Source organism: Penaeus chinensis, chromosome 18, assembly GCF_019202785.1.
Source record: "Penaeus chinensis breed Huanghai No. 1 chromosome 18, ASM1920278v2, whole genome shotgun sequence".
In the NCBI taxonomy this organism is placed as follows: Eukaryota; Metazoa; Arthropoda; class Malacostraca; order Decapoda; family Penaeidae; genus Penaeus; species Penaeus chinensis.
Window position 1 is genome coordinate 9,260,830 of NC_061836.1, and position 24,384 is coordinate 9,285,213.

General features: G+C 41.4%; 1 protein-coding gene across 1 annotated transcript in view; it reads right to left on the bottom strand.

Annotated features, from left to right (window-relative positions):
• Nucleotides 1–24,017, bottom strand: part of LOC125034466 — a 26,750-nt gene extending 2,733 nt beyond the window's left edge. Inside the window, exons 1-23 of the mRNA XM_047626218.1 lie at nt 23,814–24,017; nt 21,188–21,254; nt 18,447–18,571; nt 18,036–18,292; nt 17,682–17,847; nt 17,232–17,310; nt 16,927–17,053; nt 16,468–16,583; nt 15,944–16,114; nt 15,516–15,637; nt 15,128–15,390; nt 14,791–14,921; nt 12,440–14,461; nt 8,255–8,474; nt 7,654–7,925; nt 5,859–5,921; nt 3,759–3,863; nt 3,128–3,254; nt 2,744–2,937; nt 2,214–2,383; nt 1,892–2,060; nt 1,320–1,652; nt 748–951 (exon numbers count right to left, since the gene is read on the bottom strand). Of these exons, the coding sequence (XP_047482174.1) occupies nt 815–951; nt 1,320–1,652; nt 1,892–2,060; nt 2,214–2,383; nt 2,744–2,937; nt 3,128–3,254; nt 3,759–3,863; nt 5,859–5,921; nt 7,654–7,925; nt 8,255–8,474; nt 12,440–14,461; nt 14,791–14,921; nt 15,128–15,390; nt 15,516–15,637; nt 15,944–16,114; nt 16,468–16,583; nt 16,927–17,053; nt 17,232–17,310; nt 17,682–17,847; nt 18,036–18,100 (5,052 nt within the window). The 5' untranslated portion in view covers nt 18,101–18,292; nt 18,447–18,571; nt 21,188–21,254; nt 23,814–24,017 and the 3' untranslated portion in view covers nt 748–814. The remainder of the gene's footprint in view (nt 1–747; nt 952–1,319; nt 1,653–1,891; nt 2,061–2,213; nt 2,384–2,743; nt 2,938–3,127; nt 3,255–3,758; nt 3,864–5,858; nt 5,922–7,653; nt 7,926–8,254; nt 8,475–12,439; nt 14,462–14,790; nt 14,922–15,127; nt 15,391–15,515; nt 15,638–15,943; nt 16,115–16,467; nt 16,584–16,926; nt 17,054–17,231; nt 17,311–17,681; nt 17,848–18,035; nt 18,293–18,446; nt 18,572–21,187; nt 21,255–23,813) is intronic.
• Nucleotides 24,018–24,384: the final 367 nt, after the last annotated feature.

The window sequence follows — 24,384 nt, forward strand, 5'->3', positions numbered from 1 at the left end:
GATTTTATGATTAGCTTCAAATCAGTTAAAAAATACTGGAAGATCAATTCATATCTACAGCTACAGAAAATGAATAACTAAAATACAATGAGCACTACAATTAATTTAGCCAAAGGTGGTTGTTTTTGTTTTACTGTTGAATATGCAATGAAGCTGGACAACATTGCAGGCTTTACCAGTGCCAAATTTATAAAGCGTAAAGCAAAGCTACTCTTTACGGTCTGATGTGAATGCATATAGTCACGTTTAATTTTGTGTATATAGCCTATTTACATTTCCAAAAGCTTGCACTGTCTTTCCTTGCATGAATACTCTATCAGCTACATGTTTATGCGTATGTGTATGCTTGTTTATCCACACACCTAAACAAGGACAAACACAATCACACACATGCGCTTGCATTCATACGAGCACGCACACGTACACGCACGCACGCACGCGCGCGCACACACACACACACACACACACACACACACACACACACACACACACACACACACACATACACACACACACACACACACACACATTTTACAATAAGCACACCTAAACCCCTTTTACAGGTGTACCTTAGACTACATCTAGCCTTTTAGCTGTACAAGTCTACGTACATAGGCTTCACCACAAAATTTACCACCTAAGTTTCCAAGAACGAGAGCCCAAACAATTACTCCCACGACGCTACTGGCTGTGCCCTCAAAAACACCTAGAGATTAATACGGAAGCAGAGTTAGTCGGCATACTTACATTGTCCCCTACCTTGTATGACGGGTTGTCATACGCGGCGTTGTTTCTCGAGGAGTTGATGTGGGCCTTAGCGTGGCTCTGCTTCCTCAGGAGGATCACCAGCAGGCCGAGGAAGCCCACGCAGGCGATGGCGGCGATGATGGCCACGGCGACCAGGGCGGCGTAGTACCCGTCCTTCTCCCCGTCGGCCTTGCGTCGAGGGGTCTGGGGGAGCGCGGGGAGGGCGGAGGGTCGTTAATTAGAAATAGTGGGGTTTTGTTCATAATCTGGGCGTTGGATGGCCTACATGAGATGCATGGAGGTGGTCGTAGCTTTGTTTATCGATGTCATAACTGAATGAGGTTTGGTCAACACTGCATTTGCTTTTTTTTTTCTTTCTTTCTTTTGAAACCCATGGAATTCAATGCTAATTTTGGAAAACCTGGCGAAATATAAACCTCAACACTAAAAGAGAAACAAAAAAGAGTTGGTGAATAACATGCACCGCCTCAACACAAATAAAAACTAAACATTAAACGTCAGCCATGAACGACCCAAATCCTTTACATCCTTATGAAGCTAAAATGACCTACCAACTTCACTCTTCTCCGGCTTGGGGAGTTCGCCAGCCTTGGTAGTAATGGGGATCACGTTGCTCGTCTTCTTTCGGCCGTTGGAAAGGTAAGCCTCCAACCACACTTTGTACTCGACGTCAGGTTTCAGGTCGCTGAGGAAGATCTTCTTCTCGTGACCCGTCTTGGGAATCTTGAAGGTCTGGGCGTCCACTCGCTCGTCTTCGCGCACGTACACTGCTCTGAAGACATTGACGTATTTCTCCTCCGGGTCTGGCACGCCCGAGTAGTACAGTTCGGCGGTCTGGGATGAAACCTTGCCGGCGCGAACCTCGATCTCAAATTCATATGGATCTGGAAGAGGAATTTGAAATCTACTCAAAGAACTTATTTTCCCTGTGAAGAGTTCGTGGAATGGACATTCTCTCCTTTCTATAACCACGCGGTAATAGGACGTATGGCCTTCACTATAAACATATTTTGAAACAGGCAGAGTACAAAATACACAGATAGAATGCACGGTAAATTCATAAACTATTCACCGGGAAAAGTGTATCAATGGACCAGCAATATAAACACGAATATCCCCATACCTTCTTCAGGCAGTGTCATAAAGGTAATGGCTTGAGTGTTGGAGATCTGTGTGGACAGATTCTCGTGAGGGAACAGTACCAGGTCGACAGTGTAATTAGTGCCTGGCTGCAGGTCACGTAATTCCATCTGGTTGCTGTCGTGGTGGAGCAGCGGGCTAACGTTGGGGATCTACAACAAAGAAAAACACAGCATTACAATGTGTGAAAAACAAAAATACTTATCAATTTCACAAGTTCAAAATGCCTTATCAAAATTCATTCCATCAGTGGAAATGGAAACCAAGGAAAAAGATTGACTCCCCACTGTATCAGAAAGGCATACCAGTTTATCCTTCTCAGAATATTTGACTTGCACGCCATCGATGTACTGCAATTCGTAGTCATTGAAACGTCTCCACGATATCTTGGCGGTTGTCTTAGTAACCTTTGTTGCATAGAGCTCAGCGTTTACTTCCAGACGGGGTAAAGGTGTTGTGGTAGACGGCGTGGTGGCTGAAGCGCAGATAAGATAGATGGAAATAAATATATAACATTTAGAATGGGTATTTTGATAAGGTGGCTCGTATGTAGATGGATGAAGTTTACATTGTTTAATGTTAGATTGTAAATATATATATATATATATATATGAAACTGAATATTTAACATTCAAGACGTTTATCTTTAAAAGGCGGATATCGAACGCTTACTGTGAATGAAACAGTTGACAGCTAATGCACTCTTTTCTCAATCACGTTTCCTCTCTCTAGAGTTTTTGTTACAATTATGCTTTAGAGTCAATAAATAAACATATCAATCGATAAACAAACAAACAAACAAATAAATAACAGAATCACGACAAAATCAAATCACCTTCAGCCATAGTAGTGTACGTAAACATCGGGGAAGTGACTGGCTGGGCCCCTTGGACGTTCAGTACAACCTGCATGGCATAAGAGGTGCCAGGTTCCAGGCTGGTCATGACGTGGTTCCACTGTGAGTGGTTGATGATCGTTCCCATAGGTACCAGGATCTCTTGCTTCCATGTGGCTGGGTCTGAGTTAGCTCTGAAATGATCAATGCCCCATCAGCTACTCCATTCAGCTAAGATTCGTCTGGATGTGGATATATCCAGAACTATACTAACCATTAACATCTAACAATCACTTCCCTCAAAGCCCATATAATCAATCAATAACATAAAAAAAAAGTTCGCATGAGCTGAAGACAAAATAATAGGGAAAAGGAAACACCTACACGGGATCACTGGTGAATCTAACAAGAAGCTCTCCGGGCAGACCCTTGTACACTGGCGGCGTGTCGAAGGAGACCTGTGCTGTTCGTGCGTCCAAGGCCTGAACAACGGGCTCTGCAATGCTGTTCTCTGCGAAAGGAGCGATGCGAAGTCAGCAGCTATCACTTTGGCAAATATAACAGATATATGTAACTGAATACGGATATTTATCATCAGAATAATATTTGTTATTGATAAAACAATGAAGCAACCGGTGATAAGTGATTATGAAGAAAATAGACAAATGGTTAACTATGTAATAAGCAAATTAGGAAGTATTTCAGTTTAGTTAGAGTTACTGACTTTATTCCTTTTTGATATTAAGGTTCAGCTTTATTGAAATTAGGATTCTGAGCTTAAACTTTTTACAGTAGTGCGTTGTTAACAACCATAACATTCCGTTAGTAGAAATAATACAGTCAACAAAAAGAAGATATTACAGTACACAAAAAAATCAAAAGATTAGTGCACAGAAAAGGAAAGAACGAGAAAAAATACGAAAAAAGAGATTATTACATAAAAAAGAGTCAGTCTCTCAAGCCATGAGTTAACAACAAAAACACGACGGGGAACGAAACACACGCACGCACGCACCTGCACCAAAGTGAGGGGGTGAGGGGGGGCCGATGGGCACAAACCCGGAGGTGGGGGGGCCGTTCAGGATTGAGACCGGCGGGAGGGGGAACACAGCCGACACACCTACAAACACCACGTGCGTGTTAATTTGGTTTGTGAGTTGGTCTCGACGGGTGGGGCGTGTAAGAGGGGGCGGGGCGGTAGAAGGGGGCGGGGCGTGTAGAGGTGACAGAGAGAAGTTGACGAGAAAAAGTGGTGGAGGTAGGGAGAGGAAGAGGAAGGAGAAAGGCGAGGAAATGGAGAGGGACTGGAGAAGGGGAACAACAGAGGGAAAGATGAGTGGAAAAAGGAATGAGAAAAGAAGGGAGACGAGAAAGAAGAAAGAAGAGAGAAGAGTGGAGAGGAGAGAGGAGAAAGGAGATGTTAGAGGAAAGAAGTAGGAGCCAAGAGACGACAGGAGAGAAGGGAGAGCAGAAAGGAGAGAAGAAAAACACTGAGAGAAAGAATAAATTAGAATAAAAAATAAGCGGAAAAAAAGAAAGGAAGGTGAAAGGGTAAGGAGGTGGGGGGGGGGGGGGGGGACTTAAGGAGGGCGGGGGTAAATTCAACTTTTGGCAGATGCGCAATGTGATCGTCTTTGTAAGGGATGTTGACATTTTGCACGAAAAAAAATATACATACATACATGCATTTAAATGTGATATCTGAAACACAGATCTACGCGAGTGCAAAGAAAAATGTCAACAGCCCAATTATCTCACAGCATTACACATTTCCTGCAGGCACAGAGGAATTATTTACACATTTCCACATATTCGATTAAGACATCGTTTAGGGTTAGTATTGTTAGCTGTGTAATGTTAATAATGCGCGTAAAATAATCATAAATATTCTACAAATTAAATAAAGAGAATATACAATTGCATGCACAAGTAGCTCTTCATAATATATACACACTCACAAATATGTATAAATATAAGAATATATACATATATACTGTAAATACATATACACATACATCCATCACTTATAAGTGCATATATATATATATATATATATATATATATATATATATATATATTATATATATATATATATATATATATCCACACACACACACACACACACACACACACACACACACACACACACACACACACACACATACACACACACATACACACATACACACACACACACACACACACACACACACACACACACACACACACACACACACACACACACACACACTCATATATAAGTATATACATACATATATATATATATATATATTTATATATACATATATACATATATACATGCATATATATATATATATATATATATATATACACATATATACATATATACATGCATATATATATATAAATATATATATATATATATATATATATATATATATATATATATATATACATTTTATACACATGTACAAAATTAGAGCAAGCAACTTTTGGAGATGCAACATTTGAGGTGGTCACATTACAGGACTTCATTAGTTATGCCTCTTATCCTACATATTGTTGTGAATTAAGCTCAGGTGATGACTTCACTTCTAAAGCTCCAAGCGCTTACAACATGACACCGATTTATCATATAATTATTCTTTCTTTCCGGTAAACTGCATATCATTAATGCACAAGTTATTAGGCCTCACAGAAAATCAGCAAATAAGTTCAAGCTATTGTTTCCACTGTGTATAAAGCGAAGTAACATAGTAATCGCTTTTATTTCGAATGTCATAAAGGCAAAAGAAAAAAAATATATATCCTGTTACAACCCCAGCAGAAGTTAAATAGTGATACGTCACAGAGAAGAACATTAAACTCGTGAGTGAATAAGTGCACACTACAGTATCTAGCATCGTCACACACTAAGTGAGTAAAAGTAAACAAACATAAGTGGCCATAGTCTTTGGTGCTGACGAATCGCAGTCAAAAGCGAGATAAATAACAGGAAGTATAGCATAGAAAGCACTGTGCACGTAAGTGGTGGTGAGACGCAACTGTAGCCACGGCATGTGACAGAAGTAATAATAAGGTGGCAGGTGTAATATTGTGGTAGAGGTAGTGGTTTGTGTACCATCTTACCAACCTTGAGAGGACCCTGCATACTGCGTAGTCTCTACCACCTCCGTTGTGGCCAAAAACTCAAAGTCTGTAATACAACCACACTATATGTACATTCCTGAGTACATATAACCATTGCATCCTCCACGTATGACAGTTACAGATACGAATGAAATAATGAATAAATAAATATGTATAGAAATACACGAATGAATACATAAGGAGAGGAAATTCAAAACACCATCAGGGAAAGGGAGAGACATAGAAATTACATGAAATTGTGTAAGGTAAAAATACAGACCATGTTAGCAATCAGAGAAGATACATACAGAGGATAATTGATGATAACATGCACAGAATAATTTACAGAATACCAACACCAAGACAGAAGTCAGATCGGTTCACAGAGGAGAGATAATATAATAATAATAATAATAATAATAATAATAATAATAATAATAATAATGAAAAAAAAACAAAAACATGCATTGGTTAACATCGGTAGTGCCTGAAAAAAAAATATGACTATGGTAGCAATGGAAGGCATAACTCTTCAAAAACAACATGCCTTCCGTGCATCAAATGAATGCATGTGTGACTATGTGTCATATATATATATATATATATATATATATATATATATATATATATATATATATATATATACTGTATGTATATGTACATAAATGTATATGCATATGCTTATATATATATATATATATATATATATATATATATACATATACATATATGTGTGTGTGTGTGTGTGTGTGTGTGTGTGTGTGTGTGTGTGTGTGTGTGTGTGTGTGTGTGTGTGTGTGTGTGTGTGTACACATGCATACATATACACATATACATGCACATATGTATATTCGTATATATATGTATGTAAATGTGTGTGTGTGTGTGTGTGTGTGTGTGTGTGTGTGTGTGTGTGTGTGTGTGTGTGTGTGTGTGTGTGTGTGTGTGTGTATGTGTGTGTGTGTGTGTGTGTGTATGTATGTATGTATGTATGTATGTATGTATGTATGTATGTATGTATGTATGTATGTATGTATGTATGTATGTGCGCGCGTGTGTGTGTATGTGTGTATAAATATAAATGTACATATGTGTGTATGTATGTATGTATATATATATATATATATGTGTATGTGTGTACGTATAAATCTATATATGTAAATTTGTATATATGTATATATGTATATATGTATATATGTATATATGTATATATGTATATATGTTTGTATGTGTATATATATGTAGATGTATATGTACATGCATATATACATGCATACACATACATATACATATGTACATATATATATGAATTATTGCATTACTGATATTAGAAATCACATTATAAACTACTGATATACATTTACATGTTATAATGATCCAGATATTAAAAAAAAAAAAGAAAAAAAAAAAAAGAAAAAAAAAAAAATATATATATATATATACATATATACATATATATATATATATATATATATATATATATATATATATATAAATAGATATTGTAAAAGTTCATATCCAAATCTGAATCACACTAAAAGTACCAAATATGAATCATACCCTAAATCAATAAATACACTAATACAAAAAATAAGGAAACTACAAAACTTTAACAAATACACTGATAATAAAACGATTAAACCATCATACAGTTCTAAAAAATATGTGAAGATAAAAATGACTCTACCAATAAAATAAGTGAACCAAAAACAACCATACAAGAAAAATTGAACCAAATCAAACCATTTTAAAAGAATCGTTATTAAAAAAAATTACAATAAAAACTGAAACCAGCTTACCTGCAACAGTGTGAGCGGCGCACTGCCACGACCTGCAACAGGTTTCCCCGGGCAGGGTGATCAGCACGGCCTTCTCGGGGGGGCATTCCAACTCGGGCGGAGGGGCATCGGTCACTGGCGCGCACAGGTCATGGCAGGTCACCTTGCCGTAGCTGCAGCTGCACTCCTGGGAGCAGCCGGTGATTTCGCGCGGGATGGTGTCGTAGTTGTTGAAGGTCTGGCCCATGTACTCGCAGGCCGCCGTCGACACGCACTTGACGGGCTGGCAGCAGCTGCGGGGAAGGCAGGTGTTAGGGGGTGCTACTGCTTTGGAACAAAAATATATACACGGACTTACAAACACACACTCTCTCTCTCTCGCTCTCTCTCTCTCTTGACACATATATATATATATATATATATATATATATATATATATGTACACACACAAAAACAAAACAAAAAATATATATAAAGATATAGGGATAAATAGATAGATAGATAGATAGATAGATAGACAGATAGATAAGATTAAAAAACAGATTAAAAAATAAAAAAAAATGTAAGAAAGTAAAAATGAAATCGAACGAAACAAAATCCCTCCATCCTTGCGAACACCTACTTGGGCGGCGTCAGCACGTATTCCGGATCGATGTCCCACTCGAGGCAGTTGGGGTCGATGATGTCGAGGCCAAAGGAGACCGGGCACTCGATGTCGGCGCAGTACACCTCCAGGTCCTCGGAGCACATGCACGACTGTCGGCAGCCCTGGTAGAAGTTCTCGCCTCGCTTGTAATAGTGGCCCTCGTACTCGCACATGTTGCTGACGTCGATGTCCACGCCTGCGCCATTCGAGATGAAAAAAAGAGGTTGTTTTTAGAGCTTACGGCAGGCGATTCGAACGCATTACTTTTGGAAATGGATTAAAAGGAAAATGCGACCGATACAGGACACGAAATCGTCACTGTTGTTGTGGAAGACATCAGTAGGCAAGTATAAAAAAAATCAATTTGTTATGCAGTTAAAGTAAAGAAATAATAATATTGTATATAAAGGAAATCCCATACAAAATATACATTTAACATGCTAGCGACAAAGCATTACAGAATTATTAGTATATATGTCTTAAAAGTTAATATTGCAATAACTATCTTGTCAGTTGTGTAATTCCCGCAGAAAGTTTATTAAAATGCAGGTAACTTACGTCTGGTAAACTTGTTCTCTGCACATAGTTAGTGGACACAAAAGATTTAATAACACCAAGAACATCCCTCTTGATAAGAAAAGTTTTATTTTCCTTTCTTTTAAATGACATGCGTTATTATTACCATGCAGTTGAATTAATTTATCGTGTAAGCTGTGGGGTGCATTAAATTAAAGATTAATTTGAATTTATTTCCGAAGATTATAATGAAAAAACTAACGAATAAGCAACTCAGCATAAGTAACCATCAAAACACTACTTAGAAATAGTTAGGAATAGTTCAACTGTAAATCTTCTTAAGCATTCGTGAAATACCAGCCACACTGAAGGCAGACCAGCAGCACACTCGTCTGTAATTCAAGCTGTGAGTTATTCCCTTTGGTAAAGCTATGCCGAAAGCATTCCTATTTCCGGTTTATTTATTTTTTTGGAGGTGTTATAGGGCCGTTTTATTCTTCAAAACATGTGGTGTACATTGCTTCATCCCATTTCCTTCAGGCAGTATATGGTGTGTTTCCGAATCCAGTCTTTATTTTGTTGTTTTCTCTTGTGTTTGTAATGGTTCTGTCCTTAGACTCCTCTTCAGCGTAGGTTAGTTTCCTGAACCACTGAAAAAAATTGTAAACTAAACTCAAAATATGACATCTACAATCCACCATTGCTCGTACAGACTATTTCCGTTGCCCAAAAAAAAACGAACTGCTGCAAAGCTCCAACCAAAGCTCTAATACATATTTCCCAACCATTCCATCTACAACATCCGAGTACCTTCAGTGTGGGTGTTGGTTTCTCCTGAAGGAAGGGGTACATCCCAAATGATTTCTGGGCCGTGGGTGGAATGGCTGTTTTCCCTTGCATGGAGCTGCTCCTTTGGACCAAGGGCAAGATGATCTGCATTTTCCAAAACATGATCGTCTTCTCTGAAGTCTGGACCGTCGTGTTCGTTGGAGAGGAAAAACCTGTCGCCATCACCGAAATGGAAATCGGGGTTTGCTTGGTGTACTGGGGCCAAGAGGACCTTCCCGTCACTGCTGTTACTTGTGCTACTCTCAACGCTGACTGTGATGTTCTGTGGGTCTACGATGACGTGGTTTTCGGAGGGCTGTTTGAATTCCTTTCTCTCAACCGGCTCGTGAGAAATGTCTTTGCTCGTCTTAGGGAGATAAGAATTTTCCTCTGGTAGGTAAGTATTTTCCTGATTTGACTGAGGTAAATTTGCACTTTCCTTGTCCGTGTGGGAGACATTAGCATTGTCCTCATTCGGTTGTGGCAAGTTACCATTTTCTTCAACAGGTAGGGGCAGATAAGCATTATCCTCACCAGGCTGAGGTAGATAAGCATTCTCCTCACCAGGTTGAGGCAGATAAGCATTCTCCTCACCAGGCTGAGGCAGATAAGCATTCTCCTCACCAGGCTGAGGCAGATAAGCATTCTCCTCACCAGGCTGAGGCAGATAAGCATTCTCCTCACCAGGCTGAGGCAGATAAGCATTCTCCTCACCAGGCTGAGGCAGATAAGTATTCTCCTCACCAGGTTGAGGCAGATAAGCATTCTCGTCATTAGGCTGGGCCAGAGCAGAACCTTCCTCACTGCTGATATGTACATTAATAAATGGATTGGTATCATTGGTTGTAACATCCAAATGAGATTTTTCCTCATCAAAGTGCAGATGAGAGTTTTCCTCATTAATATGTATATGAGAATCTTGGCCATTGGTGTGTAGAGAAAAAGCATTTCCCTCAAAACTCATTAAATGAGGATTCCCTTCATCCGCCCGTGTCAAATTTGTATTTTCTTCATCTACGTGAGTAATGGACGAGTCTGGATGAGCGATGTCCTCACCGATAAAGAAATGAGAATCTACTTCACTTGGAAGATGGGCATTTTCACTTGTATTAAAGTGAAAATTGAAAAATGGGTCTACAGCTGCTCCACCTGGAAGCAATGTATGGGAATTCTCACTTACATTAAAGAGATGGAAATTTTCCTCATGATGAACGAGATTTCCATTTTCCTCGTGGATGAAGAGATTCATATTTCCCTCGGGATTAAATACACTTTCCTCATCTGCAGTAAAATTACTGGAGACTTCCCCTTGTCTTTGGGCCAAATGAGCATTTTCTTCTCCTGTCTCAAGACGTAAATGTACCTCAGTGCCATTTGTCTGATGGACATTCTCTTCATTCAATCCGGTAAGATAAAAGTTTTCTTCATCTGCATTTGTTTCGAAACTCGTTCTATTACCATCCACTTGTGTGAAATTAGAATCAACAGCACCCGGTTGAGGAATTTCATCAGGATTGCCCAAGTGAGATTCAACATGCACGCTTGTCGAATGAGATACTGCCTCGTTTTCACTTGGCAAGTAAGGATTTCCTTCACTGTCGTAAACTTGGTGACTGCTACTATGGGTGACACTCAGTACAGTTTGTGTGACATTAGATGCGAAATCTGGAGATAATGTGTGTTCTCCTTGAGGCAAGAGCATCGAAATATTGGAATTACTTTCACTAACAAGAGGCGATTGGGAGGCATTATGGAAAAGTAGCCCGAAGTCTGATGCTTCATTCAGCTGGGGATTAACATCGAGTGTAAAGTTCTCATTACCAATGGAGCCTTCATGCATGACCAAATTCCCATGCTCTGTCGTTAGTGATGGGTCCTCCCACTGGGTAGTATGCTGAAGCTCTACAGCCTGGCCCCCTTCCACTGCTGCTTGGTGGTCGTGGGGAATGAGGGAATTCAAGGCAAGGTGGTGATGAGAGCTGTCTTTCTGCTCGAACTGATGTTCATGCTGGCTGGCGAGATCTTCCTCCAGGAGAGGATGAGGATTAGGCACTGAGGTGAAGGGAAAGCCTTCTTCTGACAGCTGAATACTGGAAGGATCATCCATCCCTGTTTGGTTAAGCTTTGTTAATATGTTATTCATAATGTACAGTAAGTAAGACTGACTTTCTCAGACATGTTCCTGGAAAAGGGATGGAAATGCATAGTGGAAAAGTGCAACATCCACTTTCAGATCAGTCAATTGGTCATTAAGGCCTAGATATCCACCTGTGAAGTGTGTCCATATGATCCTGTTTCTTCAACAGACAAGGTAGCTTTGCTATATAGTATCTACTCATACAATAACACACGCATAGGAATCGTATATCTAAAGATACATGTTTCATGATTTATTTGTCTGCAAGTGTCAGTCTTTCCTCTGCAACTTTCTAATCTACTATTAAATCTATTCATACTGCACACATACACACACACACACACACACACACACACACACACACACACACACACACACACACACACACACACACACACACACACACACACACACACACTCAATGTCTATCTTTCTTTCTCTTTCATAAATACATTTATTCACTGTGGCTTACAACCTTCAATTACACATGCTTACATGAATACATGCATTTGATGCACATGCAAATGGAAAATCTTCTGATATTTAATTAATCATATTTTCATGCTTTGAGTGACTGGTTTTGAGACAGAAAACACACTTTTCATGCATTATGAAGTAGTATGGACAAATCTCATGCATATGTGGAATCACATCCTAAGGGAATTTAGCGGCTTACTTACCCAGATCAGCAGGGCCGTCCAGCAGCTGCACCTTGGCTGTGGAACTGACGGAGTCGTGGAAGGCGACGCGGAACTGGTAGGCTGTGGATGGCTGTAGCTCCCCGACGGTCACATACATCTCTCTGGAGTTTTGTACCCTGATGTTCTCGGAGGAAATGTTCTTCTTGGACCAAGTGATGGAGTCGGGGCTGTAAAGGACGATCAGGAAAGGATTCCTGGTCCAAGCCTCGAGCATGGCATCGGATACAGCCAGGTGGATCTCTGCGGCTGTGGCGTTGAGGGCCGTCACTTTCAGGATATCCAAATCGTAGCTGCCTTCGTCATTTGCTCTGCTCGACTTCTCTAGAACGTTGAGGTTGGGGTGTGCTCCATGGGGGTGTGTCATATTGTCATCTTCCTCAGTGTGCCATACAATTTCTCCATCAGCGGTGTGACTATGTGGCTTATCGCCATGTGGATGACTGTGGTTGGTGCCATCTTCATGAACGTGCCATACATCTTCTCCTCCATGAGTGTGTCCCATGTTATCATGTGCATGACTGTGGTTGGTGCCGTCCTCATGAACATGCCAATCATTTTCTCCATGGGTGTGTGCCATATCGTTTTCGTCTTCACTATGCCATATAATTTCTCCATCATCAGCATGGCTATGTGGTTTATCGCCATGTGGGTGACTGTGGTTGGTCCCATCTTCATGAACGTGCCATATATCTTCTCCTTCATGGGTATGTTCCATGTTGCCATGCGCATGACTGTGATTTGTTCCATCTTCATGAACATGCCAATCATTTTCTCCATGGGTGTGTGGCATACTGCCATGTGCATGACTGTGGTTGGTGCCATCCTCATGGACATGCCAATCATTCGTTCCATGGATGTGTGTCATGTTGCCATTTTCCTGAGTATGCCATATGGTTTCTCCATCATCAGTGTGGGTATGTGGCTTATCGCCATGTGGATGACTGTGATTGGTGCCATCTTCATGAACGTGCCATACATCTTCTCCTTCATGGGTATGTTCCATGTTACCATGTGCATGACTGTGATTTGTTCCATCTTCATGAACGTGCCACGCCTGTTCTCCTGCATGGGTGTGCTCCATGTTGTCATGTGAATGGCTGTGGTTGGTGCCGTCTTCATGAACATGCCAGTCACTTGCTGCATGAGTGTGTGCCATGTTCTTTTCCTCCTCATTGTGCCATACGATTTCTCCGTCTGAGGTGTGGCTGTGTGGTTTATCGCCAAGTGGGTGACTATGGTTGGTGCCATCTTCATGAACGTGCCATACGCCTTCTCCGTCATGAGTGTGTTCCATGTTGCCATGCGCATGAGTGTGATTTGTTCCATCTTCATGAATGTGCCAATCATTTCCTCCTTCGTGAGTGTGTTCCATATTGCCATGTGGGTGACTGTGATTGGTGCCATCCTCATGAACATGCCAATCACCTTCATGCGTGTGTGCTAAGCTGTCATGTGCATGGCTGTGATTCGTACCATCCTCATGAACATGCCATCCGATACCTCCATCGGGTGTATGGCTGTGTTCCATATCTCCATGGGCGTGGCTGTGGTTTGTTCCATCCTCATGAGTGTGGAAGTGTGCATGTTCCGCATCGTCCTCATGCATGTGATTATGAGCACCGTCCATATCGTGGTCATGAGAATGAGAATGAGAGGTTCCATCCTCATGCATGTGAATGTGATTGTGGGCATTCATCTCCATGGCTGTTTTGTTCTTCATCATCATTTCCATTTCCACCTCTGTCATGTTCTTCTCCACCATGTCTCTTTCCAGGTCCATAATGTTCTTCATCATCATATCCTTCTCTGTCTCTGACATTGTCTGGTTCATCATTTTCCTTTCGGCTTTTGTCATGTTGACCAGCATTTCCCTCTCTTCAGCTGTCATGTTATTGATCATGATTTCCTTGTCTACTTCTGTCATGTTCTTCATCATTTCTTTCATCGTCATCACCTTTTCAATGCCGGTCATGTTCTCCATCAGCATTTTTCGCTCTTCATCTGAAAGGGGATACAGTTTTTTTAAAAATCTCTTCTTAAAAACATAAAATCAAGTTGAGAGTTAAGTGCCTTCGAAGAGAGAAATAAAATCTAAGCTAACTCAATATAAGCTTCAAAGAGAGATTAAAAAATGCAATCCCATCAAAAATAAGACATAATACACAGACCTCAATAAACGCAAGACATAACTCAAAATACACACGAATTCAATGCCCAACTCAGACTACAGCATACAGATCTAATTACAAACAAGACGGAACGCCACCTCCAGAACCGTGGACTATGGATCTAACGAAGCACAAGAACTAAAACCCATAAACTCTAAGTACCTGTGAGGTTGGCTTTCATGACATCCGGGGTCTCATCGTCACACACGGTGATGGAACAGCAGGGGTCCAAGGGGTCTGGCAGGGTCTCGCACCTCTTGGGGGTCTCGGACACAACCTTGAGTGGTGGGCATCTGGAAGGGGTTGAATAATGCTTGTAACTATTTTTCTGAACTGTGTTTAATCTAGGCCATTTAGGTATACGGTCCTGCTACTTGTGTGGATGGTACATTATATTATATTAACGGTTTAATGAAGTAATGCCTTTTATTGTTTTATCCATTCTTTTTAATCAAGGAATATACACAATAAAACCGCACGCAGCGTTTGTCACGCTCACCTTGGCACGCAGGAGATATCGCCGAAGCCCATGCATGTGCACTGCGTCTCACAGCCATTATAGTACCTCTCATTCATAGCATAAGTGATGTTGCCTTCCGTGCAACCATTGGACGGCAAGGAAGGAGCGCGTGCAGCATCGGTGGCCGCCTCGGAAGTGGAATTGCAGACGCGCAACTTGCAACACGAGTCTTTGGGGTCTGGGAGGTATTCACATCCGGGCTCCGTTTCCGATCCGTCCTCGTGGGGGAATTCGCATCGCGGCTGTTACGAGATATATATTAAAAAGTCTTAAATTGAACCTATATTTTCAGCAATGCAAAACCACACACAGAATCTGACTTAAATACTGAAACGTAAAAGCTGAATATATCCAACAGCCAACGCACCTCGCACTCAATTTCATTGTTGTTGTTGCAAGAGCAGCGGTAGTCACACTCGTCATAGAACACATCGCCTGGCCTGTAGGTCGTGTTCTTGAAGGTGCAGCTTCCCTCCTTGCGCTCCGGGTCTGTTCATCAGCACACAGGGGAGAGGTAACAGGTTTAAGAAGAACGAAGGTTACTACGGTTTTCGGATGAGTGAATATAGTTAATTTTGCTCCAGGAATAAAATTTCCTATCAAATTATAGCGCTTGACCTATAAATAAAAGCATACGAGCAAAGCCAACCACAAGAAAACCAATTTAGTACTCTAAACACTTTCACTGAACTAACTCCTATTACTCTACTACAAATCAGTGTCAAAGAATAGATAAAAATCCCTGTCTCTCGTATCTATCCTTAACACGACCCACAATAAAATCCCGCCACGCACCTAGCACACATCCAATATCCAGGTCCGAGGCATCCCCGACGTAACCCGGGAGACAGCGACAGTAGCCGAAGGAGAGGTTGCTGCCTCCTGCTGCCGGGTCATCCGAGGTCATGGAGTCGGCCTCGCATTCAGCATTGGGTCCGCAGACCATGTTCGTGCATGGTTCATAGGCTGGCGAAGGGGAGAGGAAGTTTAACATGTGAGGGTTTGGAGCTTCTTCTTATGCGGTAAATAAAATAACCAAGTTGCAAATAAAAGAAATAAGGGAAAACAAAAAACAGGAAAACAAACAAATAAGTACATTTACAAGTCCCTGCATATTCGTGTCAACTGAAAAATACAGAATGAAACCTTCACACAGACTCAAGTACTTCCCCGTACATCACAAAGAGTGTCATATTTGTTTGCATTCGCTTACTAGATACTTATCCATGAACTTCACAACCAAGGAAGGAAGGTTTACGTTCAAACTTCAAGAAAAAGAAAAAAAGACGAGAGAGAGAGAGAGAAAAGCGTGTTCTTACGTAGATTGGTGAGGGCGACGTTGGAGGTGTTCGTAGCACAGCGAACGATGACGCAACAACTGTCCCGTTCGGCTGTCTGTTCTCGGCACAAGGCGTCTCCGCTGAACTCCCCTTTCCTGGAAGTAATTTTTTCTATTAATATTACATCCAAATCCTGTGATGGTTTACATGATATGTACCTTCACGCACATAACTAATTTTGCTTTGAAACAATACCTTTAAGAACTTTAGTCATTATTGTTATCATTATTCTTGTTCACCATTATTATTATCATCAATAATATGATCCCCATTATCATTATCATTTTCATCATCATCATCAACAGCAGCATCCTATTATAATTAGTATTATTACCATTATTACCATCATCATTATCGTCACCATCACTGTTTTTATCCTTATAATCATTACCAGTACTGCTACTGCTACTCTACCATCCACATGCACGAAACACGTACTTGAAATAGGGCAAAGTGCACCGTTGGAAGCATTTCACATCGCCGGACGCGTGGCAAGTGCATCGTTCCTCGCAGCCAATGAAGAATTCTCCCAGAGGATGAGACGAGTTGCCGTAGACACAGCCAGCTAAAAAATAAATCAAAACATTACATTCATAACACAGCCAACCGAAAAAATAAATCAAAACACTACATTCTCACAATCATACGTCAAACAGCGGAGTATTGGAACATCATTTAATATGGTAGGAAGTTATAACAGCGCGTCTAACAGCAACGTCTTCAACAGTAAACAAAGGCCTTACATTCAGTTCTAACAGTGAGGGTCTCGGTGGTGTCAGCCAGGCGCCCGTTTTCTACCTCATCATAGATGGACACTCGCACCTGTAAAGAAATGACATCACATTAGAAGCGTCGAGGTCAGAATACTAAACAATGAACCTTCCTCGTATCACGTGGGGGTTGCGCAATCTCCTGGTTTAGAAGGGGGGCCATCTTATCATGAAGATAATTTTGGCGTATTGAAAGATCTACCCGGAAATATTTCAACGGTTTCGTTTTTTTTTTTTTTTTTTTGTGAAGTTGAAAAAAAAAGTAATTAAGAGGTTTCCGGACGATAGGGGCATTGCATTTTCTACTCCTATTGATGCGATCTTTTTTTAGCTCTTATGCCTTACCAAATCTTAAAGAAACCCACAGATCTTAACGAACCCCACAGATCTAAAATAAACAGATCTTAAGAAAAAGAAAGCTACCTGGTACAAAGTATTCGGCTTGAGGTCTTCGATAGTGACAGAAGTGAGGCTGGGAGGAGTGGCACCCACTGGCACGATCTTCTTCATCCACGGCTGTTCCTCGCTCGCCACAACTCCCTCCACTTCGCGATACTCGGCGACGTAGCCTTCCTCCACTGCCCTGGCCCTGGGGGAGGTAGGGAGGGGGTAAGTGAAGGGTAGTGGGGGGGGGGTTAAATACAGGGGGACTGGGGTTTGAATATAGGAGTATAGGGAGATAAAAACACATGAAAACAAAACAAAAACAGACGCACACAGACAGACAAACATAATGAGACACAAACACACGCAATCAAACAACACCATTCAAAGTACCTGAAATCGTCCCAAGCAAGAGTCACTGAGCTGTGGGTCTTGGACGTGACCAGCAACTTGGGCATCCCCGCGACCTTCTGGCTCGCCGGGGAGGTCGACACGGCGCTCTCCTGAGGCAGGGAAGGAGCAGCATCGGGGGCCGCCTCGGAAGTGGAATTGCAGACGCGCAACTTGCAACACGAGTCTTTGGGGTCTGGGAAGTATTCGCATCCGGGCTCCGTTTCCGATCCGGCCTCGTGGGAGAATTCGCACCGCGGCTGTTACGAGATATATATTTAGAAGTCTTCAATTTAACTTAAATGTTCAGCAGTGCAAAAGCCACGCGATCCTCTTCACAGAATCTGACTCAATTTTAAGAAACGAACAAAAACTGAAAACGCCAAAACTGAATAATTCCAACAGCCAACGCACCTTGCACTCAATCTCATTGTTGTTGTTGCAAGTGCAGCGGAGGTCACACTCGTCAAAGAACACATCGCCTGGCCTGTAGGTCGTGTTCTTGAAGGTGCAGCTGCCTTCCTTGCGCTCCGGGTCTGCTGACAGGGGAGAGGTAACAGGTTTAAGAACTAACAATACTATGTTTCTATGATGAGTGAACGTAGGTCAGGAATATAATTTCCTATCATATCATATCACTTGACCTATAAATACAAGCACACGTGCAATATCAACCATAAGAAAAAAATAGTACTCTAAACACTTTCATTCAACTACCCTCTATTACTCTCTATTAGAAATAAATGTTAAAAACAGAAAAAATCCCTGTTTCTCGGATCTCTCCTCAACACAACCCACTTCTGAATCCCCGAATAATATCCTGCCATACACCTAGCAGACGTCCAATGTTTAACCTTAGTTAATTAAATATATTTTGTATATACGGCAATGGGGGGGGGGGGGGGGTATGAAGAAAATGATATCTAAGCAAAACGTTGAGTTTAACTCATTCTATCAAATTTATACATATAATCCAATTTGATCTATCTATCTATAAATATATCTATCTCTGGCATTTCATTCTACCTCTCTGTATAAATCCCATCAATCTATATCTATCCATCGATCGATCTATCTATCAGAAATCTATCACGCCTCCAAAGCCCGCATCAACACCACATCGAAGTCTACCAGCGACAATGGTGGAGCTGAAGTGAGGCACGGACGTTTGGTGGTGTTGATGGTAGAGGTGGTGACTGGTGGTGACGATAAATGTGGTGTTGAGGTAAGGCACGGCACCGCTATTGGTGATGGCAGTGAGGTGTTGAAACGAGGCGCGACTTTGGGTAGACGGAACGGAGGTTATAAAAGAAAGGGTGTTGATGTTTTGAGTATGATAACAAAGTTGATGACGTTCATGGTAACACTAGCAGTGGTGGTGATACTAGTGGTAATGCAAACGACGGTGTTGAGATGCGGCGCGGGCGTGAGGTGGGTGGGTGAGTGAGCTGGGTCTGTGCTGCTCAAGGACACACCGCGAGTACTGCTGGTGGTGATGGTGATGACCCACGCATGCCTCCCTTACCCAGCAACGTGTGTGTGTAGGTGTAGATGTGTGTGTGTGTGTGTGTGTGTGTGTGTGTGTGTGTGTGTGTGTGTGTGTGTGTGTGTGTGTGTGTGTGTGTGTGTGTGTGTGTGTTATATACCAGATTATCACTATTCCCATTCCTCTCCTTGTCTCCCTCTTTCATCACCCTCTCTGCCTTTCCTCCCGCCTAATTCCCTCTCCCTCCTCTTCCTTCCCCTTCCGCGCCTCTCCCCGTCTATCCCTCTTCCCATTTTCGTTCCCACAACCTTGATCCTTGACCCTCCGCCGGGCGCCCTACCTCCTTCGCCTCCCCTTCTGCCTACCCTCTCGTCCTATGCCTTTTCCCCTTCCTTTTTACTCTTCTTTCATCTCTCTTTCTCCCTATTCTATCATCCTTTGATTCTTCTCCTACTTTCCCCCATTTTCTCTCGTTTCTCCTTCTATCTACTCTTTCGTCCTTCTTCTACAGTTCTAAAAAAAAATAATAATAATAAAAAAAAACATATATAATAATCAAATAATAATAATAATAATAATAATAATAATAATAATAATAATAAACAAGCAAATAAATACAAAAACTAAAAAAAAAAAAAAAAACTAAAACCCACGTGGTATCCAAATCTATTTTTAGAAATCGTCTACAAAGAAGACTCTATTTCCCTTCCTTCCTTCACTTCTTTTAATTTCTTCATCGTTATTCTTTTTTTTCTATCTTTCCTTCCTTTTATTCTTCCCTTTCTTACAATTCCTTCTTTTTAACCTCCCCTTTCTTATATTTTTTTCCTCTCTTTATTCCTCCTTTTCTCACAATTCTTACTTTTCTTATCCTTCCCTTTTTTCAAAATGCTTTTTATTCTTTTTTTTTTTTTTCCTTTTATTTCTTGCAATTCTTTTTATTCAACTTTCCCATTCGCATAATTCTTGCTTTTCATCCTTCCCCTTTATTATTATTTTTTTCTGTTCATCCTTTTCATTCTCATAATTCCTTCTTTCTTATCCCTCCCCTTCTAAATAATTCCTCCTTTTTATCCTTCCCTTTCCCATAATTCCTTTTATTTATCCTTCCCTTTCTCATAATTCCTTCTTTTTTATCCCTCCCTCTCTCATAATTCCTCCTTCTTATCTTTCCCTTTCTCCACTCTCTCTCCTTCTTATCCTTCCCTCTCTCACAATTCCTCCTTCTTATCCTTCCCTTTCTCGTAATTCCTTCTTCTTATCATAATTCCTCCTTCTTACCCCTCCCTCTCTCACAATTCCTACTTCTTATCCCTCCCCACTCTCCACTCCCTCCTTCTTATCCTTCCCTCTCTCACAATTCCTCCTTCTTACCCCTCCCTCTCCCACAATTCCTCCTTCTTATCCTTCCCTTTCTCATAATTCCTTCCTCTTACCCCTCCCTCTCTCACAATTCCTCCTTCTTATTCTTCCCTTTCTCATAATTCCTTCCTCTTATCCCTCCCTCTCTCACAATTCCTCCTTCTTATCCCTCCCTCTCTCACAATTCCTACTTCTTATCCCTCCCCACTCTCCACTCCCTCCTTCTTATCCTTCCCTTTCTCCACTCCCTCCTTCTTATCCTTCCATTTCTCCACTCCCTCTCCTTCTCTTCTGCAACAAGACTTACCTGCTCCTTTGCAGGCGACGCAACACTCAGGGTCCTCGACGTCGGGAATCTCCGTGCACGAGGCGTCCTAGAAGAGAGAGAGGGGGGGGGGGGAGAAAAGAGTGGTGAGTAGTGATGATAGTGGGGGGGATGGTGGTGATGGGGGGGTGATGGTGGGGGGGTGATGATGGTGGGGGTGGTGGGGCAGGGGGTGATGATGGTGGGGGGGGGGGGTGATGGTGGTGATGATGGCGGGGGTTGGGGGATGATGGTGATAGTGGGGGTATTTGGCGATGATTCTGATGGTGATGATGGTGTTGATGGTGATGATGATGATGATGATGATGACTGATGATTGATACTTGATGATTGATGATGATGATAATGATTATGCTGTTAGTGGTAATTATAATAGTGTTATCAGTGTTGATGATAATGGCAGTGACAGTGATGTCCGTGATGGTGATAGTGGAAGAGGGATGTTGACGCTAAACCTTCAAATGCCACCTTTGAGACAAGAGGCTTTTCCTCGAACCTTCTTTCCGTCACAGGTTATTGCGCGAAAAGAATTACTCGTCTTTTTTTGCTTTTCTCCTCCTCCTCCTTTTCTCATTCTTCTCTTTTTCCTCTTTCTCCTCCTCTTCTCCTTTTCTTATTCTTCTCTTTTTGCTCCTCCTCCTCTTCTCATTTTCTTATTCTTCTTTTTTTCCTCCTCCTCCTTCTCTTCTTCTTCCTTCTTCATATTCCTTACACCTCACGTATATAATTCGTCTTTAAGGAGTGTATTCAAGTTAAAGTCAAGGTCCTCTGAATGTATATATTTTTTTCGCACGCAAAAAGTCATGGTTTCATTTATATATATATATATATATATATATATATATATATATATATATATATATATATATGTGTGTGTGTGTGTGTGTGTGTGTGTGTGTGTGTGTGTGTGTGTGTGTGTGTGTGTGTGTGTGTGTGTACATATATATAATTATATACATATATATAATTGTTATCAGTCGAAGACAAAATATTGTAACGAGAAGATCTTTAAAGCAGTTTGAAGAAGTCCCAAAGAAGACGAATGCATCGACAGCTGTTTCTCCGCGAACAGAATCTTTATTATGATTTTAAAGATTTTTTTTTCTTGAACGGAGAAAGGACTGACGGTCTGCATTGTCTTCTTTTCTTTATCTCTTCTTGTTCTTCTGGTTCTTCCTATTCTTCTTTTTCTTACCCTCCTCCTCCTCCTTTTCCTTGTTCTTGTTCTTCTCCTTCCCCTCTTCTTGCTTCTCGTCTTCTTATGTTTCTTCTTCTTCTTTCTCCTCCTCCTCCACTCTACTTCTTCTTCTTCTTCCTCTCCTCCTCCTCCTCTTCTTCTTCTTCTTCTTCTTCTTCTTCTTCTTCTTCTTCTTCTTCTTCTTCTTCTTCTTCTTCTTCTTCTTCTTCTTCTTCTTCTTCTTCCTCCTCTTCCTCCTCTCCTCCTCCTCCTCCTCCTCCTCCTCCTCCTCCTCCTCCTCCTCCTCCTCCTCCTCCTCCTCCTCCTCTTCTTCTTCTTCTCCTTCTTCCTCGTCCTCCTCCTCTCCTCCACCCCCTCCTTCTTACTGGAGGAAGTTGAGTTTCCTGTCGTGACTCCCGAGGCAAAAACTGCGCCCGCCAAATGGGGAAAGGGTTAAGGCGGTGAAATGCGTTTGGAAACTTTTAAAGGAGATTTTCGAGGTTTTCGCGCTAGCTGAAGGAGGGGGTGGAGGGTGGGGGTGGGGGTGGGGAATGGAAGAGGTGGAGGAAGAGTGATGTGGTGGTGGAGGGTGGGGGGAGGGGATGAGGGCGGGTGGAGGTGGCTGATGGAGAGGAGGAGCAGGAGAGGAAGAGGGGGAAAGGAGGAAGAGGAGGAAAGGAGGAAGAGGAGAAAAGGAGGAAGAGGAGGGGGGGAGGAGGAGGAAGAGGAAGAGGAGGAGGAAGAAGAAGAGGAAGAAGAAGAAGAAGAAGAAGAGGAAGAAGAGGAAGAAAAAGAAGAAAAATAAAAATAAAAATAAAAATAAAAATAAAAAGAAAAAGAAAAAGTACAAGAACAGGGGAACAAAAAGGAACAAATACAGAGTTCAACGAAACTAAAGGAAGGCGAAACAGGACGCAAGTGATGGGAGTGGTGCAGAGTATACCGTAATTAGGGTCTATAATCTGGTCCCACCGAAAATGGAGGGTAATGACGATGGTGACGGTTGTAGTGATGGTGATGATGACGATGATTGATGATGACGAAGATGATGATTATGATGGCGATGATTGATGATGATGATAATGATGATGATGACGAAGATGATGAAGATGATGATGATGATGATGATGATGATGATGACGATGATGGTGATGGCGATGATGATGACGAAGATGATGATGATGATGATGATGATGATGATGATGATGATGATGATGATGATGATGGTGATGGCGATGATGAGACGAAGATGATGATGATGACGATGATGGTGATGATGATTATGATGGTGATGGTGATGGCGATTATGACGAAGATGATGACGATGACGATGGTGATGATAATGACACCAATAATTACATCGTATCACACTTTTCCAATAATCAACACACATCACAAATACCAACACCATTACTATTAAGCAAAACTCACCCCTTGTCCAGCCACGAGGCGACACCTGGGCTCGCACTTCGCCACGCCCCCTGGAGAACAGGAACACTTCTTCTGGCACCCTTCAGTCCATTCCTGGCCCACGCCGTAGCTCGCGTTCTCCGCTTGGCACCCCTCTGGAAGAGTGCCAGTAGCCAACAGCCGATTAGTCGCGGGGTTTATGGAGTTATGCCGATGCTCGATTGTTTTTTTTTGTTTTTTTTATTGTCTATTTTGCTTTTAATTTATGGTGTAAGTGCTTGTATCTATTGTTGAGTTGTTAGTTGGTAATTGTTAGTGTTTGTTTTAATTTCCTTCTAAATAAACTTATGTGTGATTTTATCTGCTATATGTTTTTATGTTTTTGTATTTTGAATGTGTCTTTGCTATTAACCGGTTCATCTTTTTGTTTGCTCATATAATGTTTCTGCTTTTATGTATACCTATTTTTCATGGTATGAGAAAAAAGAGGTTTAAAAATGGGCATTGCTAACAGCCCTTTTTTGGATGAACAAAAACCCACTTTCTTAACCAAAGAATCAAAAAATCAAAAGAAAATACATATATATATATA